Below are 24,479 nucleotides of genomic sequence, written 5' to 3'. Positions count from 1 at the left end.
TTTCATACGAACATACACACACCATTACATACAAACATATACACGATTACATACGTAGATGTTATACTCTAACTTTTACATATACACAGATGTATACTAGAGAAATATTTTTTCACACAATGCATTCTTCTTTAACACCATTCATACACACATGTTCTTTCATATACATATGTTCTTTCATACACATATGTTCCTTCACACATATATATATATATATATATATATATATGTTGAAACCTGTTGGTATGTACAAACTAGAAAATATATAACGCATTTCTCTACTTCCTTTTACAGCGATCGATTTTACAGGAAATGTACATTACAGAACGACGAATGAACGAACGAATGAACGAACGAATGAACGAACGAAAGTCCGTCGAAGATGACGACGTTTTTATAATCTGCTTTTTTTTTCTTTTCTTTTCTTTTTTTTTGCTTTTCTTTACTTTTATCTTTTACGACGACGACGACGACGACGACGACGACTTACTTAAAACTTTATAACACAACATAACACACACATCATTTTTTGAGAGACGTAACTTGGGTTCTTTTTCTTGTTTTGTAAAAAAAACTCTTTGGAAGGTGTTTGTTTGTTTGTTTGTTTGTAATGTTTGTTTGTTTGTCTGTTTTGCGAGCTCAGATGATGCATTACATGTGTTTGATACAAGTTTTATCAAAATACAAATTCAAACTATTGATAAACTTTTTGATCAATCCAAGTTTTGTTTCTCTTTTCTTTTCTTTTGTAAATTTCAAACTTTTGTAAAGTATTGTACAAATGAATTATTATTAATTTATGCATTATATGTGTATGATACAAGTTTTATCATAATACAAATTACAATTATTGATGAACTTTTGATCAATCAAAGTTTTGTTTTGTTTTTCTTTTCTTTTGTACCAAACTTTTGTAAACTATTGTACAAATTAATTCGAGAAGAAATAGAAATTTGTTGAAATTACTTAACATTTAAGTAATATTACATATTATGTTAATTTTATGATTCGCAATTATGGTTGAATTTGTAGCATTACATGTGTATAATACAAGTTTTATCATAATACAAATTACAACCATTGACAAATCAAAGTTTTAATTTGTTTTTCTGTTATAGCAAACTTTTGTAAACTACTGTACAAATTAATTATTATTAATTAATCGTTGAGAGAGAAGAAATAGAAATTTGTTGAAATTACTTATCATTTAAGTAATATTACATATTATGTTAATTATCTGATTCGCAAATATGGTTGAATTTTGTAATACAAAACTTGTAATATATAAGTTAAAGGACACAAAAGTATTTTTACAATAATAGTAAATAATATTTGTCTAATATATAATATATAATAATTATTATTTCATAAATATTTTAACAATTATTATAACAAAAATTAAATAATAATTGTTACAATATTATCACTACTACTTATACACTACTGTAAAAATTTTATCCCTTGACTGTATAAATCATTTTTTTCTATAAACATAAATTGGGGGGGGGGATGGATTCCATCATTATCCTCCATTTTCTTTTTCTTGTAATATTTCACATATGTCCTTGTTTTTTCTTTCTTTCATAATAAGGGTTGTTACTGGGGAGGGGGGGATAAAATATATATATATATATACATAATATATTTTTAAAAAAAGGAAAAAGATATCTTAAGCACAATATTAACAGATAAACAAATTACTAAATAATAATAATAATAATAAATGTATCGATTAATAAAAAAAAAGGTAATAAAAATAATAATAAATTTTCTATGATCAACGAAATAATTTTAAATCAAACGATACACGAATTGGACCACCATCGAATTGAACAACATCGAAAAAATACAACACAACAACTAAATTAAATAATAAAAATTACAGAAAGAGGATTGTAGTGGTGGTGGTGGTGGTGGTGGTGGTTGGGGAAACAGAGAGATCATTTTATAGATCAAGATGATATTATCTTCTTTTTGTTTTGTTTTCTTTTTTTTTAAAGTATAGGCAAAATAATTTTTCCCCTATTTTTTTCCTTTCCTTCTTTTCATCGTGAATGATTAATCTTCATTTTGTAGGAAAGTGCAAAATGTAAACTAAATAACATTTGGTCGTAAAATGGTGGCATGTGTTTGTATATGTTTTTTTTTTCTATATATATATATATATATATATATGTACGTATGTATGCTATCTAAGAGATAAGTAAAAGTATGATCAAAAGTTAATATATTTAACTTGGAATATAAATTCTTATTATCTCGTAGATGCTTACATTAGTGTACAATCCTAATAAAAAGCTAATAACAAATAGTTCGTACAAACATTTTCTTTCTCTCTCTCTCTCTCTCTCTCTCTGTCTCTCTTACTCTCTTACTCTTACATATACACACATACACAGACTTCCTTTCTATTTCTAATTTTATTTCTATTTCAATCGTTCGCATTACATACGGACAATAATTTTTCTATTGAAAATTATCTTCATATTTTAGGTTAGCCTTCACAATCTTCACCAATTTTATTATTCATTTCAAATTTATTATCAAACACATGAACGCCCATTTTATTATTGAACATTTAATATGATCAATCAATCAATCAATCATGGGAATAAAAATCAAAATTCAAAACTACTCGAAGAAATGTTTTGTTTTTTTGTTTTTGTTTTTTTATAGTTGTAAAACTGTGTAAAATTTAAATTAATCTTTTTTTTTTTTTCTTCATTTTGTTTCGTTTCCTTGCAATTTATCTTTATTTATTAAAATGTATTCGTAACTATTTCATATATTGTTCTTTTCTTTTCTTTTCTTTTCTTTTCTTAATTAGTTTTTGTTTTGATCTTTTTTTTTCCAAAACGAAACACTAAACGATGAGCACGTTTAATTTTTTATTTTTTTTTATTTTAAATACACGTATGAAGCCATTAATTCGCTCGTAATCTGGATATTAACTCCACTTCTTTTTCTTTTTCTTTTCTTTTCTTTTCTTTTCTTTTCATTTTCTTTTTTGTTGTTTTTTGTTTTTTAGTTTTGTTTTTTCTCTTTTTTTTTTTTTTGTAGAATATTTTCGTCGACATTTTTATTATCAAAACCACACACACACATCATGGTTTATAATAATCTAAACTATTTTGTATTAAAAATAAATTTCTTTTTAATAATAATAATAATAATAATAATAATAATTTATTATTATTATTATTATTATTATTATATATATATGTTTAAATATTATACTAAATAACGCAAATCTCTCTCTCTCTCTCTCTCTCTTTCAGTATAACTGTTAAATAACAAATAATATGATATATATATATATATATATAAATAAGGGAGTGAGTTGATTAATTTTTACTAAATAATTGTTTTTAACAACAATTGGACGACAATTTCAACGTCGAATTAATTTTTACAATTCTTTTTTTCATTTTTCTTTTTCTTCTTTTTTCAAATAAAAGTTTTCTTCCTTAAGGCTCACAACTTTTCAACCCACCCACGTATACAATTATTTTGTTTTCTTTTTTTTTTTTTTTTTAGTTTCTAAACATTTATCTTAAGTGGAATTAATTATTAATTAGGCAAATAAATGGCTCATAATGAATTTTTATCCTAATCGTACATAAAACAAACAAATCTTGAGTTTAAAGTACAGTTTTAACAACGTTACTTTAAACTCGTATAAAATATGATAAAAGCAAGAACCGTTTGTTATACTTTCATACATACATATATATATATATATATATTGTTTTTCTAAATGCGTTAGAATTATTCACTATATCAATATGTTTCATTTTATTCTTCATTATCATCATAATCATAATCATTATCATCATCATCATCATCATCATCATCATCATCATCATCATCATCATCATTTTTATTATTTTTTGTTTTTCTTTTTTTTCTAATTTGGTCTTCATTTAAACGAGAGAATTTTAAATCAAAAATTTATGGCGAAAGACGTTGTTCGAAAGACTTGAGAAAATTTGCAGGAACAATGTGTGTGTGTGTGTGTGTGTATGAATGTGTTTTTCTTTTGTTTGTATGTTTGCGTTTGTGTAAACGTATGTGTACTCTCTTTCATATATATATATATATATATATTTATATAATTAAACTCATTTAATTTTATCGAGGATACGAAAGAGAACAAAAATTAAAATTAAAATAAAAATTAAAATTAAAATTAAAAATAATAACTAAGTCGCGAATAATGAACAATAATAATTCAAATGCAAAATGTGGAATTTAAAAAATAAAATTGTTCTTTCTTTCTTTCCTTCTCTCTCTCTCTCTCTCTCTCTCTCTCGCGCGCTCTCTCATTTGGAAAAAAAGAAAAAATTTATGCACGTATAAAAAAATTGAAGAAATTGTTCATCAAAGTTCAATCATCTAAATGTGCTTAAAAATTGAATAATAAAAAAAGAAAAAATACATTTACGTTAGATCAAATGATCTAGAATATCTCAAATGAAAAAAAAAAGAAAAAAAGGAAAAATAAAAATGAAAACAATGTGAAACTAAAAATACAAATAAATTCGATTTAAAACTGTAGTTATCGTTTTAAAAAAAAAAAAAAATATTCCAACTAATCACAAGAGTGCGATATTAAGAATAATTATTAATAATGTGTAATGTGTGAGAGCATTTTTTCCTAAATTTCTAAAATACTCTCCTTTAGACTCATGCGTTCATTCCAAGAATATATATATAAATATTTTCAATCTTTTTTTTTTTTTATAAGAATATAAATTTTACAAAGAATTATTTATGTTTTAATAATGATTAATAATTAATGAAAATAATTCGCACAAAATTTGTTTCTTACTTATCGTTATTTGAACTTTGAAGATGATTGAATTTTCACAGATTAAAAAAAAAAAAAATCATAAATAAATAAAAAAGTAAATTATTAATAAATCTTAAATTTTATATCAACATTTTACTTATTTACATTAGTGCAATTAAAAATATTGTTCTCTTACATAAATCCAAAAGTATAGCTTTCATTTATATATGAAGTATTTATATATACATATATATTATTAATAATAAAAAAAAAAGAAAAAATTATCTGATAATACATGTGATTGCTATATCAAATATAAAAAATAAAAATGTATATATATATATATATATATATATATATCATATACATATATATGTATAATGTATATTCTTAAAAATAAACGCATGAATCCCATCTAACACGACACATTATTCGCAATGTTATTTCAAACGATTCTCTATCAAAGATTATTATTATTATTATTATTAATAATTATTAATTATGATAATTATTATTATTATTATTATTATTATTTTCAGTTAAAATAATTTACTGAGGTTGCGTCAATGGTTTAAATTCATGAAAATTAATTAACGAATTAAATTCTAAATTGACAAAATATATGTGTATGAATAATTTTGTCGCATTCAACATCAATCTTCCTTCCTTTTCTTCTTCATCATCATCATCTTCTTCTTCTTCTTCTTCTTCGGATGTGAGTGTTGTTGGGTGTAAGGTGAGGGTTGGGGAGTAATGATCGGAGTAATGATAATCGCATAATTAGTAAAAAAGATCATTGGTAAATATGTTTAAAGCACAATAAGGGTGCTTACACGCGCCATTGACATTTCTCTCTCACACTCATTCTCATTCACTTTCTCTCATACTCTCTCTCTCTCTTTCTCCCTCTTTCTTACACACTTTTACTCTCACTTTCTCTTACTCTCTCACCGCAGAGAAAAATCTATGCGATTTAGATACTTCTTTTACACAATTATTACAAATTTAACGTGTTTATCTTACACAGGAGTAAAATATCGCACATTTCAATTATTTACCCCATTTTTTTCTTTTTTCTTTTTTTTTCTTATATCTTGCAATATTATAATAATAATAATAATAATAATGGTGCCAGGTCAAAGGTTATTCATTTAGAATTTGTCTTTCATTTTGTACAATAATATATATTTTCAAAACTTATTTTTTTCCCCTCTCTCTCCTCCCTATTTTTCTTAAACACTTTGTTATTGTTTGTTTTTTTTTAATTTTTATTTTGGTTCAAAATCAATTTTTTATTTTTTTAATTTTTTGTTCACCGATGAACGATATTTCTTTCTCACGTGTATACACACACACACACTTTCTCTCTCTCTCACTCTTATTCACACTTTTGGTTGCTTATTTTTCTTTTTTTTTTGTGTTTTTAATCGATTAAAATTTATGCACCGATAAGTCGATATGATAAGAGTATTACTTCTTTTTTTTTTTGTTTTCTTTCTTTTACTTTGGAAAAAAACTAATCGCAAGAGATTGACATACATACATTTATACGTACATACATTCATTCACTCGTATTACTCACACACCAGCACATACTATTTTCCAATACACATACGTACCATAGATTTAACGTTGATAATAACGAGAGCCTGGCACCATTTTACGTTTAATTAGATTACGAAACGCGTTTAGTAGAAGAAGAAGACCTCGGCACCAATCAATCGATCAATCAATCAATCAATCAACAAAACACACATCATATCCGTTTCGTATTCCAATTTTTAAACGTATAATATATATATGTACAAAAAAGTCGCGCTAGATAAATCTACTATGTATATCGGTATTATCTTACTATTCTTAATGCTAATTTATCTTGCTGCACACACATGACGTGGTCCATGTGACACGTGAAGACACTGGGTGGTCAGTCGCTGTCCGAGCCCACTATAATTTTTTTCTCTTTTTCGCTTGCTTTGGATTAACGATTTCTTCTTCCTATATAGTTGTAATAAATAAAATACAACAATTTAATAATTGTAATATAATCTGATTAACAACATTCATTTACCACCATTTAATTGATTTTGTTTTGGTAATAGACGTATCGTTTAAATTGTTTACCTCACTGCTAGATGTGCTGTCTAGGTGATATCGAATTTGTTTTTTCGAACTCGTTCTTTCCCTCGTGTTGACGCCAACTTTTCTATTTCCTCCTTTGGCCCCGCCACCACCAGCTCCACCACCACCCGAAGCAGCCGCGTGTTTTCTCGCAGAACTCGTAGGCGGGGGCGGAGGTGGTTCGTTTTCTTCGTTGACTTCTGCTAACGCGAACAAATCACCATAATTCTTTCTCAGTGTATCACTACCGGCAGCTTGAGCTTGTTGCAACGCTCTCTGCATTAGTTCCGTGTGATACAATTGTAACTCCGTAGATGACGTACAATTCTGACGCAAATAATCTAAATGACCTAAAACTTGTTCGCCAGTCGGTGGTACAGATTGTTGGTTGTGTTTAGCTCCAGAACGTTTTCTTTTATTTGGACTAGTTGCAGGATAACGTGTACTTAATAAATTAGCCAATAATTCACCAAGTTTATCCTCATAATCGCGACACCAAAAACGTAAGGCAGAAACTACAAACAAATCACCATCCACGTTCTGACGCGTGAGTAATTGTCGTAAAAGCTCCGAAGTTGGTCTGCACATAAACAAAAATATAATATATAACAATTATTTGTACGTTTTATATCTTACTAATTAATATAAATATTGATTATTTACTTTTCTTGTTTAAGCATAAGTAGTATTGGTGTTAATGCTTCCGAATGATCGCGAAATTGTAATTTTGGTAATACAGGCAAAAAATATTCAATGGGAAAATCGTGAGCAGATATTAATTGCCAAAAAATGATCTGCTCGAAGGTTTCCCAATTTAAGCTTGCTGTAACCAATGACGTGAAAGATTCCTTCTTCATCATTTTAAGATGGCCTTGCATTATTTGACAAATTAATTCTTGTAATTGACCCGAATCGACGGTCGATACGACCAAGTGCATTAATTGAACATTTCCAAGAGCAACGTTTGGAAATCCAGTGTATATGTCAGGCACCAAGTAACACATCATAGATATGTTGTCTTCGTGACATAACTGTACAAAAAGAAAAAAAAAGGTAAGATACAATTATGATTAAAAAATATAAGAATCGTTGTAAATCAATTTATAATTACTTTTAAATCTGCGACTATACATGCGTCCAGTTTTTTTCTCTCTGCGCACAGAAGTCCTTATAAACGGAGGCTTTTACATCGTTTAAGACATTACTGTAAAAAATAAAAACAAAACGTACAACTTTGGATGTATGACGATAATGATTAAAACAACATCAACAACAACAAATATCTTTAAGACTAACCTTGGTTCCCTTTCTCTCTTTTCTTCTTCTCTGCCCCATACTTTTAAAAAATATAAAAGTAAATATCCTATCCTTGGTTGAATAGAATGCATTTCAGCTAGTACTCTAGCTAAAAGTTTTCTCCTATTGTCTTCTTCTTTACACAATTGATAATGATTTCGAAACATAACAAACAATGGCGTGCTTATACTATCAGTCAATGATTCTTCGTTTAAATTATCCGGATATATCTGTGCTGTTATTTGAATTGACAGAATCGTCGACAAACAAGACGCTAAACCTGGCACAGTTTCCGCATCTATTTCGTCTTCTACGACCATTTGTACTATTCTTTCAACCGCTTGACATTTAATTTCATTATCACTTTCACTATGTAGGCTTCCAATGGCAGTTCTCAATTCTTCCGGTTCTAAAATAAGATTTAACTGAGAGGTGATGTCTTCCTTTTTAGAAACGCAATTTGCATTTTTTTGTTCGTTCTTAAGTTTGATCGTAGCCAAAGGTACATCCTCTTCATCTTCCTCCTCTTCTACTCTTGTAACGATTCTGTATAAACATAATTATTTATATATAAATATATATTTTTAAAAATACATTTAACAATAAAAAAAAAAAAAAGTCAAATAATAACCTTAATGGCATTTCTTCTTCCTCGTCACTGAATGCTGGTTCTGGATCCTGACCCACGTGATTGTTTTCTACTGGCGTGTTTGTCGTATTATCCGTGATAAACCCTGAATTGAGATCCTTATTAAGATCTTCCATTTTACCTGAATATATCGGAACCTTATTACCTGCTTAAGAACATCATGCGAGAATCAAAGTTAGTAAGCGTTGAATGTGCTGAAAGCTAAATGACAGTGACAACAAACTACAACAGGAAAATATATGAGGTACAAATGAATTAGTAACTAGTTGGAAAAAGAAGCAATACTTTTCAAAGTTTTATAATGATGTATTAAAACATAAATGTTAACATGCGTATGTTTAAATGTTAAAAACAAAATGATAGACAAAAATAAGGATGACATGGAAATTACAAGCTTATCTACATTGTAATTTACAGTAATGATTATCAAGCATAAGATATGGAAAACAATTTCACCTAGATCTGCGTTAGGTGGTAAGCAAAATTCCTTGAAAGTTTCTCTAATTTTGTTCCTCAATTCTCTATCCAATTTTGGACTATCGAATAACGGATAAAGACTAGGTAATACGCGTTTTTCCAAAATTTGTCTCAATGATAAAAATATTCCGTTTCTAACTTTTTCTGTCAGTGCCGGATAAAAGTTTGGTATTATCTGTAAAGAAAAAAAAATAACAAAGATTTATAATTATTATATAAGATTTAATTAATATATGAGAAATCGTCGTTCGCACGATAAACAATAATAACGTATTCAAATAAACTTACTCTGCATAAAAAATCTAATAGCGTGGCAGTAACAGGTGGATGAGATCTCATTGAATTATGCATGACAAGAATAGCAGGCTCGATATTCATTATATTATCTTTCTCTGGGTCAAAGAAAAGCCAATCATAAAATAAAGCTAATTTGGCGTTACTCGCAGCTACCGTAGAGGTACAAGTAGTGAACAACCACCCTATCACCGCCCACCGAGGTATTATATCCGAGCACAATAATTCATTGGTCGGGTGTATAACGCCGACAATAAAACGTATTAAATCACACCTCAAAGATTGTGATTCGGGTGTTGCCAAGTACTGTCTTTGAAACCAATCTTGATAACGTTTGTGATTTCCAAAACGAACTTGACTCGTTAAAAAAACTAGTTTTCTTTCCATGTCCGGAGTAAGCCGTGATTGAAGAAACCTTCGAGAAGTCCTTGTTTGTAAAAGCTGAAGAATTCCGCTGAAGTTAGGTGATAGAGATTTTGGATTTAACAATATATCTTTCCAAAGTGCTTCAAACTCTGGTATCCTCGCAACATTTTGTAATAATCGCACCAAATCCCTGCAAAAAAAAAAAAAACATTGTTATATAATTAAGTATAAGAAAATTCATGAAATAATATGAAATAAAAAGCAAAATGTATGTACCTTCCGATAACTAAACAATCCACTATCCTCTCTCTTAAAAGAGATACCGTAAAAGCAACTTCCTTCTGTCGAAGACCAGTCAGATGAGGACTGTTGTGATCTTCTATTAATCGTAAATACGTATAAACAATAGATGCCACCAAAAAAGGAAATTTGTCCAGCCATGGCCGATTTTCTTGAAATATATCCAAGAGGGCCTCGACTAGGAACAGATTTTTTTGAGAGATATCTCCACCAGCCGCATGTCTCAATAAAGTTAAACAAAGATTATCAACATTAGCTACGCTAGTCCTTATCATTTCACGTAATAACCACAAAAGTTGACCTCGGGAAACATCGTTCAGTCTGAGATACCTTTCCAGTACCAACTGATTAAGATGTCCCAACACAATTGAAAGACCGTCTCTGGTTATAAGCGTTAAGTCTCTATAACTTTTAGAGGCATTTTGTTTATCCGTTAAAATAACAACTACCAATCCCAAGGAAACTTCTTCGTGCGTTTTGTCTTTGCATACTGCATTGTTCAACGTATCATGTGCTTCCTTTTCCGAAAGGCCTGTAGTCAGATTTTGAAGTACGGCATAGCATCTTTCAAATTTCTGTAATCAACAATTACACGCACCCACACACACACGCACATATGTTTATACATATATATATATAAATTTACACGTATATATAATATAAGATATTTAAAATACATTTATATTGAAAATGTTATTATCTTTTATTTGTTTAAAACACTAATAATCATAATTGGCTGATCGAGTAAAAATCACGAATAAACTAATAATGCAAAGGGAAAAAGTAAGAAAAAAAAGGAGAATAAGAATAAAATAATAATTAAGAATAATAAGAATAAGAATAAGAATAAGAATAAAAATAAAAATAAGTATAGTAGAGAGATTTGAAAATCGCGCTGAGACGCGTGGGTTTGACATTAGCGCCACGCAGACAGCGACGTGCGCGGCCGTCGCAACAATGGCGGAGCCCCTCGCACTCGATACGTATCCACTGACTATTTCAAATATTTATGTTACCTCCTCCAGGTCGTCCTTGTTCTCGATGCAGGTTGTAGTGAGTAGCCGTGAGACCGGAGTTTTCGTTTGTTCCATCGTTGCTGGCTGATTCAGGCCAGATTCCGTAAATCGTCGTAGAAGGCCCTGTTGAGCCCTCAGCCCTCAGCCCTGTGCCTCTGCTCGCTTGTGCTCGCCTCTGTGCATCGTGATCGTCTCGCTGCTTGTTCCTTCTATCTCTATCTCTTTCTCTCTCTTTCTTTCTTCCTTTCTTTCTCTCTCTCTCTTTTTCTATCTATCTATCCCTTTCCTTCTCTCCCGTCTCTCTCTTTCGAGTTTACTCTCTCTCTCTCCTCTCTTCTTCCTCTCTTCCCCCTCTCTCTATTGGTCGCGCGGTCTCGCCACTCTGTTTATTCCTCGGACCTCCCCGACTCCGTCAATCGTTCAGATGCGATTGCGCATTGATACATGCGCCTCACAGTTCCTCGGCCTCACTTCGTGACGCGGTGCCACCGTATCCCCACCACCGAGCCTTATTTCGACCAATAGCCGAACGCCGACCTGCAAACACCGGCGCGCGGCGTTCTGAGACGAGAGAGGAGAAAAGTAGTGCGCCACCACAGTATTGTCTAACCTGGTGCCCCTCGGCATACATTCTCAAATATTATTCGCGCGTGCAAATCCGCCGTCCCTTTTAAATCGTCGTTTCGACTAGAACGATGTATCGAGGGAAAGCTAATGGTTTTAACCAGCGATTCTTTCCTCCAGAGCCATCTGGATATCTGCTTCCTCTTGCTGAAAAGTATAAGCGACGTTCAGTGTATCTGTCTCTCATCCGTGACATCATGGCTTTTCGTTCCAATAATCAAAATGAAGTGAGCCAGGATCTCTGCATAAAATACGTAACCAAAAGGGCAGTAGAAGCGTTTCAATTACCTGAACAAGTCAAAATGATACACCTAGCCGATGTGTTTCTACAAGATCTCACGATATGGTCCGCTTCACCTGGACTATCATGGAACCAACAGGGATACAAAACAAAGGGAGACATCAAGAAAGATCCCGATGCCATAAAACGTGTACATTTATTTTGGCACCGTTTTAAGAGAAAAGAACGAATGACAATGCCTGATTGTTGCGCCTTCGTTAGAAGACAGATTTTTGAGAACGGTGTAACTTGAGGACTTTGGTGTTATCCTGCAACGGTAACCTTTGGTGAAGATACCTCTCATCAACGCGTTCATGCAGACAAACACTCCATTCGCATTTGACTTTGAGACTGGTAATGCCGATTGTCGGAAATTGTTGAATGTAATGAAAGGAAAATACTATTTGGGTATTGATTTTAAGGCGTTTGATAAAACCATTTCAGCTTGGTTGATCGAGATTGACTTCTTCATCCTCTCTACAAATACCAACTTCTTAGGATACTAGGAGTATGGCGTGCCTGACGCTAGAGCCATGATTGCAATGTGGGAAACTATCACCGATTACTTCATCAACACTCCAATCCGACTGTGCAACGAAGAGAGATATCAGAAGCATGGTGGACTAGCTAGTGGAAGTTACTTCACGCAATTAATTGGGAGAATATGCAATTACATCATCCTGAATTACGTTTGTCTTAAATTGCTTGTTAAAATTGACAACATTAAGGTGTTTGTTGATAAATCGTTAGTCGAACTTTCAAAATCCGTGTCACCAGAAGATTTTGTCCCTATCCTGGCTAACCTTGGACTTCAAAATTAATATTCAGAAGTGTGTGATTTACTCTCATCCGTGAATGAAGTGATCCTTGCAATTATTCTAAAAAATAATAATATTTCAGTGTAAATATAATAATGTAATTTTTGTACAGACGTTATAATGTATATATTGTACATTTTAATGTCTAACAATATGCTAAAGAACATATTTTTTTATAATATAATTATATTTTTATAAATATCATTTTAATAGGATTGTAATTGTCATTATTATTATTATTAATACTTGTCAGAAAACACTGTATAATATAAGTTATTGATATTATGATGAATGCATAGATGATATGCAGCTGTTGTTGTTGTTATTGTTTTTAATTGGTAAAGAAAAATATTATAGATCGTATACATTATTATACAGTGATCACACTACTGTATATTGTAATATAAGAAGCAGCAGGGGGGGGGGGGGTCAAGCATATAACTACGAGAGGTTAACGTGTGCTAGGTTTGTAGAAAAGAACGCAACAATGTGCGTAATGAGTATGGCTGATGCCATGGCCACGTGTACAACTAGACTCAAAGCTATAACAACGATGAATAGATTAAACAAATATTGGAAAAAATATTCTTACAATATTTTGTCTTTTCCTTTTTTTTATACTTTTTATCATAGAATGCAAACGAATGAAAAAAAATGGGTCGTAAATGAATCACGCTTTTACAATCCGTGGAAATATTATCAACTATCTTAGTCATATTTGTTTTTTTTTCCCCCCTTTTTCTTTTCTTTCTTTGAACTTAATAATTCAAGAATATTATTATCTTGTGATTGATATAAAATCGATCGAGGAAATAACCCTCTCCCCCCCTCCCTCTTACCCCTATCGTATATTTATTTTTCTGATAAAATGTACAATTTTTGTAAGTGTATTTATATTATTGGTAAAAGAGACGAGTTTCTCTCCTGTTTTTTTTTTTTTTTTTTAATCGTATCAACAGTTAAAGTATTTTTAAGAGAAAAAATATTAAATAGAAATTCTAGATATCGATATTCGAATGAAATATTTAAAAAAACTTCGTGTATTATCCTAGGTCAAGCAAACAACAAGAAGTTGCGTTATCTAAAAGAGAAATAACACTAACCACATAAGAGTTTAATACCTAAGAGTTAAAGAAAGAAAGAGAAGATTTATATTTAGCTTTACCGAATGTGATGAGAAACGTATTGAGAAGAAGAAGAAGAAGAAGAAACAAGAGATGGAAGAAGAAGATTGCCAGCTCAGCTCAACTCAACGCTTGATCTTCTTTATTTAATCCTAAAACATTGTTCACATATAATTAAAAATACTGAAAATATTCCTAAACAATTAAAAACAGTTGAATTAACACTTTAAAGATATTTTCAAAAATAATAGTCTAATAGTTTTTGTTTTGTTTTTTTTTTTTTTTAAATTGAAAAGAATACTTTTTGAAAATGAGTCATAGTTAAATGTAAATTTATACGATGATAATAATAATGGAAAGTTTAGAATAATTGAGAATTGGGTAAGGTTATTGGAGAAACCGTATCATTGTATTATTTATAACTTGTTAGTAAAGAAAAATAGAATTTCTTTGGTAAAAAAATCGTACGTCATAAATTGTTTTACATTAAAATAAAACTGAATTTAAAAAATCCTTACTAATGAAAATAACATCATTATCATCATCATTATTATTATCATTGACGACAGCAACAAACAACAAGAGCATTAAAAACGTAATAAAACTAGCATTTAGTAACAATCTTTAAATCGCGACTAAACGTTAACCAATATTATTTATATCCTTGTTGTTAATTAAATGAATGAAATTTGTCAACTTTTAAATTCCTTTTTTTTTGTCGTCTTACATAATTGTATTTATTTTGTAAAAAAAAAAATAAAAAAAGAGAGAGAGAACAAAATGTTTAACGTAAGTGGTTGAGTAAAAGCAAATGCCGCAAGAGGTCAGCACGTGCATATATGTGTGTACGTGCAAAATATGTAATATAGTAATGTGCGTATATTCAAGTATAGCTAATAAGTATGGTTGTGAAAATATCTTTCGCCACGTGTATATAGTGTTAATTTAAAGCTACAATTTAATGAATACTATTAACTATTTATATATACACACATATGTATATTACTTTCTGTAACTAATTAAGACGCCATTGGCTAATATTTTGTTTATATTGCAAAACACAAAACGTGGCTATTATAATAAATGTAAAATATTAAAGATAAATTCTTTTTTTTTGTTGTTGTTTGATGGTGCTTTATCAGTGCATTCTAGAATTTGTCTAATGTGTAAAAGTATTAGTTTTGAAATAAAAATGTTGACTACAGCTTTAGAGATTACTGAAATGGAATGGAATACAAAAATAGGAAGCACGATGGTTACAAGTGTTGCAGCATTCTTTTAAGTAGCAATTACTATTTTATACAATAAATCAAAGTCTACTTTATCGATAATGAAATAGTGATTATTTAAAACCTGCTATTAATAATCGCATGACCTATTGCTTAATGATAACTAACATTAATAAGCATTTCAATCAATGACACAGTTCTTCAATAAAAAGAATAGTTTTCTTCAAACTAATGAAACATTCATTTCTAAAGAAGTAACAGCTGTTAATAATAATAATAATAATTATAATAATAATAATCATCATCATCATCATTTGTAAATGTGAAATATTAATTTCTTAGTAGATTAATCCTTTGAGTGTTATGAACATATATACGTTATATATATATATATATATATTTATTGATACGAATGCAAAGAATGCAATGTTGGTTTGCATATTGTCGCTATTACTTTCTCTTTTATGGTTTTGTGAAATTTACATCCCATAAACCTCTCTCCAGTATCAAAAGTACAGTGTTTCAAAGCTGTATTTTAAATAAACTTTCTTGTGAATAAAACTCTTCTTTCATTTGGTAGAACAACAATTATAATTTATTGTTAATTGCACCTGATATAATTAATTTTAGCAATTAAAATATTCTATCCTTTGGAATTGCTTTGGTTAAGAATATTTGTCAACACTCAAAGGTTTAAATGAAGAAAAAAAAATATATTGCAATATACATGTACGCATATACATATGTATATATAGATCATAATGTATAATAATGATTAGTTTATTGTTTATAAATAATTTTACTTGATACATGCAGGTTCTTTTTTCATTTCCATAAATAAATATTCGGTTCATCGATCACACGTTGAATGAATATTTCTGATAATCTTTTTTTTTTGTTTTGTTTTGTTTTGTTTTTTGTTACTCTACATATACGTACGTTGTTACACAATATAATTAAATTGGTACGGCTAGTATTTTTTTTTTTCTTCTTTTTCATCAAAGTTGCATTTGCGGTCCTTACACAGATTTTTTTTTGATAATTATTATAATTTTTTTTTTTCGATTATTCAAATGTAATAAAAGAAAAAAAATAATTATACAACTAACTGTTTTTTTTTTTTTTTTTTTTTTTTTTTAAGAAGGCCTGCACAAGTTCTCCATTATTTTAAATAAATATAATTGAATACTTTGATATTGGCTAGTATTGATTTGAATAACTCCTAACTAATACGTTTATTAGATCAATTCACGTACGGACTATTACATAGGTCCGTTTTTTTTTCTTTTATTTTGCATACACGCACTTGCCATATTGATTTGATGTGCAATTTACCTTGCACTTTTGAAATTGGTCTCATCGCACTGAGACATTAATGTGTAACGAAACATACCTTCCATTTTGACTTATAAATAAATACATTCGCGATCGGTAGCCCGTTTACTTGTAACATATTTTTAACGTGTAAAGAGATAAGAAGATTTATGCCACTGGCAAACGGACTATACACAAAAGTTGTTGTTTCACCGACATAATAGAATTATTTACATTTCATATAATTAAGAGAAAAATGAGAGCTATTAAACATATGTTTGCACTTACTATGAAATTGAATTAGTGGTAGATTTGGTATTTATCCTTTTTTTTTTTTCTTTTTTAATATCTTCAATTTTTTTTTTTTTTATTTTACTCATTTTCATGCATTTGGCAAAATTGCATTGTGTAATTCGCGTATGCGTTAAGTTTTGAAGCGTTATGTTTTACAAAGAACTATAGATTCGCTTTTGTATTAGCACTGTATATCTCTTTTTTTTTTGTATTTTTTTTTCTTTTTTTTTTTTCTTGAAATGTTATTTCCCAAATATTAATCTCATAACTTGGATATAGTAACACTGTATTAATGATTCCCATTCGTTTACTGCGATATTAATTTTCTACAGCTCTTGTACATAATTGTTTTATATGTATGGATGCAATGCCAGTGCTCTACCACGTAGCCCTCTTTGGCCACCAACTCCACCCTTTGGTATAACGTATCCACCTGCGTGTCTTGTTGTTCCTTCTTCTTCTAAATTACCATTACTTTCTATTAAATCACGTAATGGCCAACAAGCCAGGTGACGCGACTTTCCATGACGTGCTAAGACATGATACCCTTGCCTATCAAAACAAAATATATTTCATTAACATGTTACACACAGATTCTTGTAATTAATTATGTATAGTTTTATACCTCGATGATATAAGTCCTACAAGTAATGCCCAATGAGCTTTATGACCTCTCTTTAAGCAAGGAGCATGATTGAAATCTGAATCATATGGTATAAGCACCATAGCTCCATGTGCTAATGCATGAGTTAAAGTATCCGGACATTGTTGTAAATCAACCAAAATATCCGGTCTATGATCAGGCAAATATTCAGCTGCCAAGGTACCCATAAAATCAACACTGTATACTTCTCCGTGTTGAGTGAAACCTCTTACTCTAGCTTCTGCTAACAATTGACTAACAGAAACAGGTTTTGTATATTCTTGAGATGCCATTGCGAGGGCTACTAAACCGCATCTATATTAAAATAAAACAAAACATTAATCAAATATCAAACAACTAAAATATTATTCTTATATATATATATATATATAATAATAAAATAAAACTCACTGTGGTCCATCTTGTAGAATAGGTTCGACTTGACAAAAGTAAGTCACTTCTGCATCCTTCAATTCATTACTTGTAATTAATTTTTCTATTTCTGCCTCTGCAGACGTAAGTGTGATTTTAGCCCAAGAGGGCAAAGAATCAGGGTCGCTCACCTCTGTTTTTTGGCACACAGGTGCCTCTGTTAAATTTGTTAATGGCGGAGGTGGTGCTGGCATCTTTTAGTTTATAAATTGCTTACAAATAATTGCTGTTTCTTTATCAATCTCTCTTTCTCTCTCTCTCTCTCTCTTTATCTTTCTCTCTTTCTCTCTCTTTCTCTATATATATATATATATATCTCTATATATATATATATATATTGAATCAAGTACTAGAGAATGTTAATGACGATGATTCAATGATCCACTGAGTAACACGTATTCCATAAAAAAATTGCAAGTTGTAATGTTCAATAGTTTTGGTAAGAAACATTATGCTTAAAAATGGTATAAGTCATGGTTATGATTTAATTCGAGACGAAACAAATAAGAAAAAAATCGAGAAAGAGAGTTAAAAGAGAGAAAAATTAAAAGAATTTTCACTAAAGAGATTATTATTTTATTTTATTTTTGTTGTTTCTTTCTCGAAATTATTTAAGAAACGTTAAGAACAATATCAACAATGTTTATAAAAAAAGGGGCTAACTTCGATCTAAAAAAAAAAAAAATATACACAATAAAATACGATTAAACTTTTACCGTGATTTAACGAGATATATATTTTATAACCGTACTTAGATTAACATAAAAATATAATAAATCACTTGTTTAACCTTGAAGAGAAGGTAAGAATTCTATTTAAATAACAGTTTGTCATTACGACGGTTAACTAGAAACTAATTGTCGATTCTTCTAGTAAATTTGAAAATATTTGATATCACATCAAACACGATCCTATTTGTCCTGTGAAATACTAATTGAAATTTAATGCTTTGTTAATAGATTGATATCTACATGTGCGCGCGTTCGCGTGTGTGTCAAGTTGTATATGTGTGTGTATTCATATATGCTAAGATAGTTTTTCAGATACGTGTGTGTGTGATTTCACATTTTGTAATATAAGTAATTAAAAAATATCATAAAAGACCCGGACAATTTTCAATGGCAGTTTATTGCACATTTGAACGAAAAAATTAACTAATAATCAATCATTGCCGTAATTTTTTTTTTTTTTTTTTTACGCAATTACGTTTGTTACGTATTATAGTTAAAATTTATTCATATAAAGAGTGTACTCGAATTAGAATGTAATTTTTTCGGGATTTTTAATGACGAGTAATGTAAGATATTTTTTCTTTTTTTCTTTCTTTCTATCTTTCTTTTTTTCTTTTTCTTTATCCGTTTCGTAACGAAATTATATGACAAAAAGTCCAACAACAAGGGGAACAAAATAAAACAAGCTTATTAGTATAATACGATTTTGACGTTCGTATCCCCCTTTCTTCCGTTCGATGAATAATGCACGTTCATTATGTAATTTTCGAATAAAACAAATATGTTAATAAACGTGAATAACGAGACACGAGTTTTACGACGTATCCATCAAATACATTTTGCGATAAACGTAACCGCATTAAATCGCCCAAATATTAATGACTTTTTCTTCAGACGACTTCTTAAACTGGCATGAGTAGGCACGAGTACTGCTACTCACGTCAAACCGAGACAAAGCATTACACGGATCACTGCAGACGACGACGTGTTTCCAATAACCAATGAAATGCACGGATTACTAGTGGATAAATATGTCACCATCTTGTTGCATTATGCACTTATAGGGATAATTACTAGATTAATGGGGAACATTATATGTATTTATATGAAAGAATTTATATTATATAATAATTATATATTTAAATAAATGATAATATTATATTAACATGTGAAACTAAAACAACGCATTATACGGATTTTCATATAACCAATCAGAGACAAGGAATACTGAAACAAGTGGAAAGGTAATAATAGCAGTTTACGATTTTCTCATTGTATAATTATTTAATATTAATTATTATTATTTAATTATCTGCATGAAAGTAAAAAATATATTGACATTTCTATTGCTTCAATTATTTTATATGAAATATGGGTCAAGGTTTGGACAAATGCAAATGTTAGGAATATTTTTTGTTTTAAAATTGGTCAATCTGATCAATATTGTGATATGTCAATTCATGCTTCTAATATGTCATTATTTTGAAGAAATGAAAGAATATTTATTTATTAACAATTATACTTAATTCTTATAGAATAATTTTTATTAAATATGTTATGAACATAACCTTTCTGCGTATAACGCAACTCCAGCGCCTCTCTTGACTATATGCATTATTATAGTTAAAAATGTAAGCATGGAACATTTTTAAAGGTATAATCAATTTATACAAATGAAATATGAATGAATTATCTGATTGATATAATTAAAAGTTCATAAGAAATTCCAACCATGTTTTATTTAATATTGACAATAATATAAATAATTATTATTTCAAGAAAATGGCCGAAAGTAACAGCAAAACGTCAGTGTCAGAAGAAACAGAAGAAAAGACAACAGCTGATATCAGTCGTTACTTTAATAATGCGCCACGTACGATTTTTGACGATATCGTAGCACCAAATGAACAGAATTATTTTAATAACTCATCAGAATCAGATGATAATATTTCAAGGTTTAATTCAATGTTAGATGGTACACCCAACGATTTGTTCTCCGTTGATACTTTAATAGATAATGATAGAATGTCTGATCATGCAACCTACAGTGATTTGCACAGAGACGCTTGGATACCATCTGAACGTACTCGTAAAATATTACGCTCAGTTGCTACTTCAACAGTTGGCACAACCTTTCTTGAAAGAGATAATTTAACTATGCCAGGATTAGCATTACAAGGAGACATGCCTGATTTAATTAAAAATGGTGTTGTACATTTTTTAGGAGAAGACGAAGAGATGCAAAGAAATGTACTTACTGCTTCGGATGTAACCCAAGACGAACGTGGATTGAGAAAATTAATACAAACTGGTTGTTACAGAGCTGCTATTAATTTGTCAGGAAGACTTATTTCGATTTACGCTCAAGGTTATGGAAAAATAAATCAACCGAGTAAACATACTCCACATTCCTTACAATTATGGTACACCAGACTTTCCTTGTTAACTAAATTGAAACAAACTGAATTGTTGGAAAAAGAATCTAAACCATTTGGAGATTTGGATAAGCCGGATATGTATTTTACATTTTATCCAGAATTATATGGTACCAGACCAGGTTCCATGGCTTCGTTTGCTTTTAGATTACTATTAGCTGAAGTACCATATTATTATGGTAAACCAAAAGAAGCATTGGACAAATTACACAAACTTTTGAGTATAGTCAATGAAATAATGTCAAATTTACAAGCCGATCTTACCGGAGATAAAATTGATACCAAAGTTACCAATATTGAACAACAAAAAGATGCTATTGTATTATGGTCCCGTAGAAAATCAAGAATATTAATTTCAATAATTAATTGCGCGGTTGGAATGAAAAATTATATTTTGGCGATAGACATATTGGAAGAACTGAGCAAATCACATGATTGGACAGCTGAACAATTACAAATATTTCGATCTAGCATAGGAAGAATACATTTGTTTCTTGGTGATGTATCTACTGCAGAAACATTATTAAATAATAGAGTAACTCAAACGACTACAATTACAGTTAGAGAATTAGTAGATAAAGGTTTAATCGCGGTAGCTAAAAATTCTTTTCAAGAAGCATTCAATTATTTTCATACAGCATCTTCTATGGATCCCACTAATGTAATGTTAATTAATAATATGGCCGTTAGTCTTCTTTATACTGGTCAGCTTAAAGCTGCAGTACATTTGTATGAAAATGCGGTAGCAAGAAATCCTACGAAAAGTTTACAAGAACCGATATTATTAAACATGTGTACTTCATACGAGTTACATACTAATCATTGTAAGCAAACTAAATTACAATTACTAAGGCAGCTAAATAAACACAAAGGTGATGCTATTGATATCCAATGTTTAAAACTTGGCATGTAATTTGTTCTTTTTTTTTTTTTCAAAAAAACGAAAAATAGAAATATCTTTAATAAATTTACGAGATGTCTAATATAAAACACAAAGTAATACTTATATATATATATATATATATACTGTATATTTGAGAATAATTCTATTTTCCGGACTATATTTAATTTTTTTTTTTTTTTGTTGACAAACAAAATAAATATTCTTTTCGCAAGAATTATAAGTCGTCTTGAATAAATATAACACACACATACGTATATTTCAATTTAATTTTAAGAAAAGTAATTTGAGAACAACACAGAGGAGAAGAAGAGATGTATTAACACATTCGCGGCCGATATATTTTTTACCGATTTTTATACCAAGTATCGGTAAAAATAATGAAATTTTGAAAAAACAATAATTTTTACATATATTCTATGTATATCATATATTTAATATATATTATTTAAATTTATATATATATATATAATAATAATATAATAAAATAAAATTATTTGAATATTATTATATATAAAATATTATATTTAATATTATATATATATTAAAATAATATATAATATTTTATTATATTATAATATATATAAAATTTGAGTGCTGGGGGGGGGAAGAAACGATGGCGCATTTGTTCTGTTGTGTGAAGGGTGAGACTGACCAAAGAGAGGTCACGGTAAAATGGATAAGACGATGGAGAGATGATAGGTGCTAATGGGATATGAAAGAGTTGTTAATTGATACGTTAAGAGGAGAGGTTAAGATAGAAATATGCAAGTATATAAGAATAATAGAGAGCAAGATAAAGGGACAGGGTGGATTTGGATAGAGGAGAATGTGGGCGTGGAGTGGAAGTGTAGGTGAGAGAGTTGAGAGGATGAATATGATAGAAATGTAAGATTAGTGATGTAAGAGAAAGATTGTAAATACCCATGTACTACAGGGCATGTAATAAAAACCTACTACTACTACTACTATATATATATATATATATAAAATTTGAATAATATATTTAAATAATTAAATATATAAAATACTAATAAAGTAATAATAAAATAGTAATAAAAAATAATAATAATTATTATTATTATTATAAAATAATCTAAATTTATATTTATTAAATTTTTAAAATGTAAAATATGACGTGAATCACGTCAGTGGCAACCAGGAATAGAACTTGAAAAGACGTGAATTCACGTCAGCGGTCGCGAATGGTGTTAAACGAATGTGTTAAACGTTTTTTTTTTCTTTAAAAAAAAAAAAGAGAAAAACAAAAGAAAAATAATAATAAGAAATTCTACATTAGCAGTCAAAGTAAAATAGCTTTTATTACATCAGGAAACGAAGACAATTTAATCAACGATCAACAAGTGCTAAAGTTCGTCCTCTCCATTACTATTATTATTATTTTTTTTTTTTTTTCATTCTTTTAACACTCTCTTTCTATCTGAAATCCTTCCTTCGATTCCTGTATTATTTCTTATTATCTATTCTGTTATCTTATCCACATATCTCTCTCTCTCTCTCTCTCTTTCTTTCTTTCTTAGCATTTAATTGTTCCAACCAATCCAATCCAATTCAATCCTACACAATTTATAAGAATTCATCCTCTACACGTTATTTAACCAGTTAAGCGTGTTCGACGACTATATACGTCATGGAGATGTGACAAAATTTTCTGTTATGACGTCTATATTCGTCATGCGTATAAAGTTTGTTACAATTTGATGTTTCAATTGTAATTTTCCTAACGAAAACTAAATTATATTCGTAAATTTTAATATGTTTCAAATGTTTAGTGGTCAACAAAAAAAAAAAAATAAAAAAAGAAAAAAGAAAAAAAAACAAGTCAAGAATAAATTTGTAACTTCTATTAAATATTCGATTATTTTTGTCTCTAATTTTTTCCATTTATTATATATAAATATATGTTCGTATTAAGAAATTGGATGATACAATTACTAACAAAAATTGTTCATTTTCTAAAATAAAGTTGTCTTTTTGACTATCCAATATATTAACAGCGCCACAATTTACTCTGCGTTGCGACGACTATATCCGTCATCGCTTGATTATCGCGACACACACTGGAGAGCGCACTTTGCGCACAGATCCGCCACACTTAACTGGTTAATATTTCGTTAATTTATTGACTTATTCCAAAAGCGTGTTTTTTTTTTTTTATTTTTTTTTTTTTATATATATAATTAACGTTTACTGAAAATATATATACTACTACGTAAGAATAGGAATACACGTCTTGAATTTCGTTCATTATTTCTTTCATTATTCGTTTAAACGATTAACGTTCGTGCGTTACTGTTGTTTAAAGCATATACACTATTTTCT

The 24,479-nt window shown here is 29.3% G+C and overlaps 4 protein-coding genes across 9 annotated transcripts in view; 2 read left to right on the top strand and 2 right to left on the bottom strand.

Annotated features, from left to right (window-relative positions):
• Positions 1-463: 463 nt before the first annotated feature.
• On the bottom strand, positions 464-11,445 carry IntS3 (integrator complex subunit 3). Its single transcript, XM_015327439.2, is given in 12 exon segments — positions 464-6,742; positions 6,745-6,790; positions 6,917-7,493; positions 7,577-7,944; positions 8,025-8,062; positions 8,065-8,117; positions 8,210-8,755; positions 8,841-9,006; positions 9,315-9,510; positions 9,624-10,185; positions 10,272-10,870; positions 11,312-11,445. Coding segments are annotated over 12 exon segments (3,249 nt in total). The 5' UTR covers positions 11,387-11,445; the 3' UTR covers positions 464-6,719.
• Positions 11,446-12,006: 561 nt separating this feature from the next.
• LOC149032380 (uncharacterized) lies at positions 12,007-16,522 on the top strand. Its single transcript, XM_089173330.1, has 2 exons — positions 12,007-12,569; positions 12,660-16,522. Exon 1 carries the CDS (start codon positions 12,007-12,009, stop codon positions 12,466-12,468), a length of 462 nt encoding a protein of 153 aa, XP_089029456.1. The 3' UTR covers positions 12,469-12,569; positions 12,660-16,522.
• Positions 16,146-19,791, bottom strand: LOC107069828 (actin maturation protease). Of its 5 annotated transcripts, none has more exons than XM_015327438.2 (5): positions 19,503-19,791; positions 18,201-18,281; positions 18,049-18,104; positions 17,620-17,952; positions 16,146-17,546 (listed from the first exon to the last, which is right to left on the bottom strand). In XM_015327438.2, exons 2-5 carry the CDS (start codon positions 18,261-18,263, stop codon positions 17,345-17,347), a joined length of 654 nt encoding a protein of 217 aa, XP_015182924.1. In that variant the 5' UTR covers positions 18,264-18,281; positions 19,503-19,791; the 3' UTR covers positions 16,146-17,344. The 5 variants fall into 5 exon arrangements, with proteins under 5 accessions (XP_015182924.1, XP_015182923.1, XP_089029455.1 ...); XM_015327437.2 differs by having other exon boundaries at positions 18,201-18,263; positions 19,503-19,790; XM_089173329.1 differs by having other exon boundaries at positions 18,049-18,263; positions 18,786-19,789.
• Positions 19,792-20,224: 433 nt separating this feature from the next.
• Positions 20,225-24,479, top strand: part of LOC107069827 (trafficking protein particle complex subunit 12) — an 8,090-nt gene continuing 3,835 nt past the window's right edge. Inside the window, exons 1-2 of one of the 2 annotated variants that reach the window (XM_015327433.2) lie at positions 20,225-20,431; positions 20,580-24,479. The exon at positions 20,580-24,479 is cut by the window's right edge and continues 3,835 nt beyond it. In XM_015327433.2, coding sequence (XP_015182919.1) covers positions 20,583-22,148 — 1,566 coding nt within the window. In that variant the 5' untranslated portion in view covers positions 20,225-20,431; positions 20,580-20,582 and the 3' untranslated portion in view covers positions 22,149-24,479. Of the gene's footprint in view, positions 20,455-20,579 lie in introns of both variants that reach the window. The other variant, XM_015327432.2, reaches the window with a different exon arrangement.

This window comes from Polistes dominula, unplaced genomic scaffold (assembly GCF_049000335.1).
Source record: "Polistes dominula isolate Pdom_NZ unplaced genomic scaffold, Pdom_raw_medaka scaffold_35, whole genome shotgun sequence".
Lineage (NCBI taxonomy): Eukaryota > Metazoa > Arthropoda > Insecta > Hymenoptera > Vespidae > Polistes > Polistes dominula.
The sequence above is the reverse complement of the archived record's forward strand: the minus strand, read 5'-3'. Positions and strand labels throughout refer to the sequence as shown.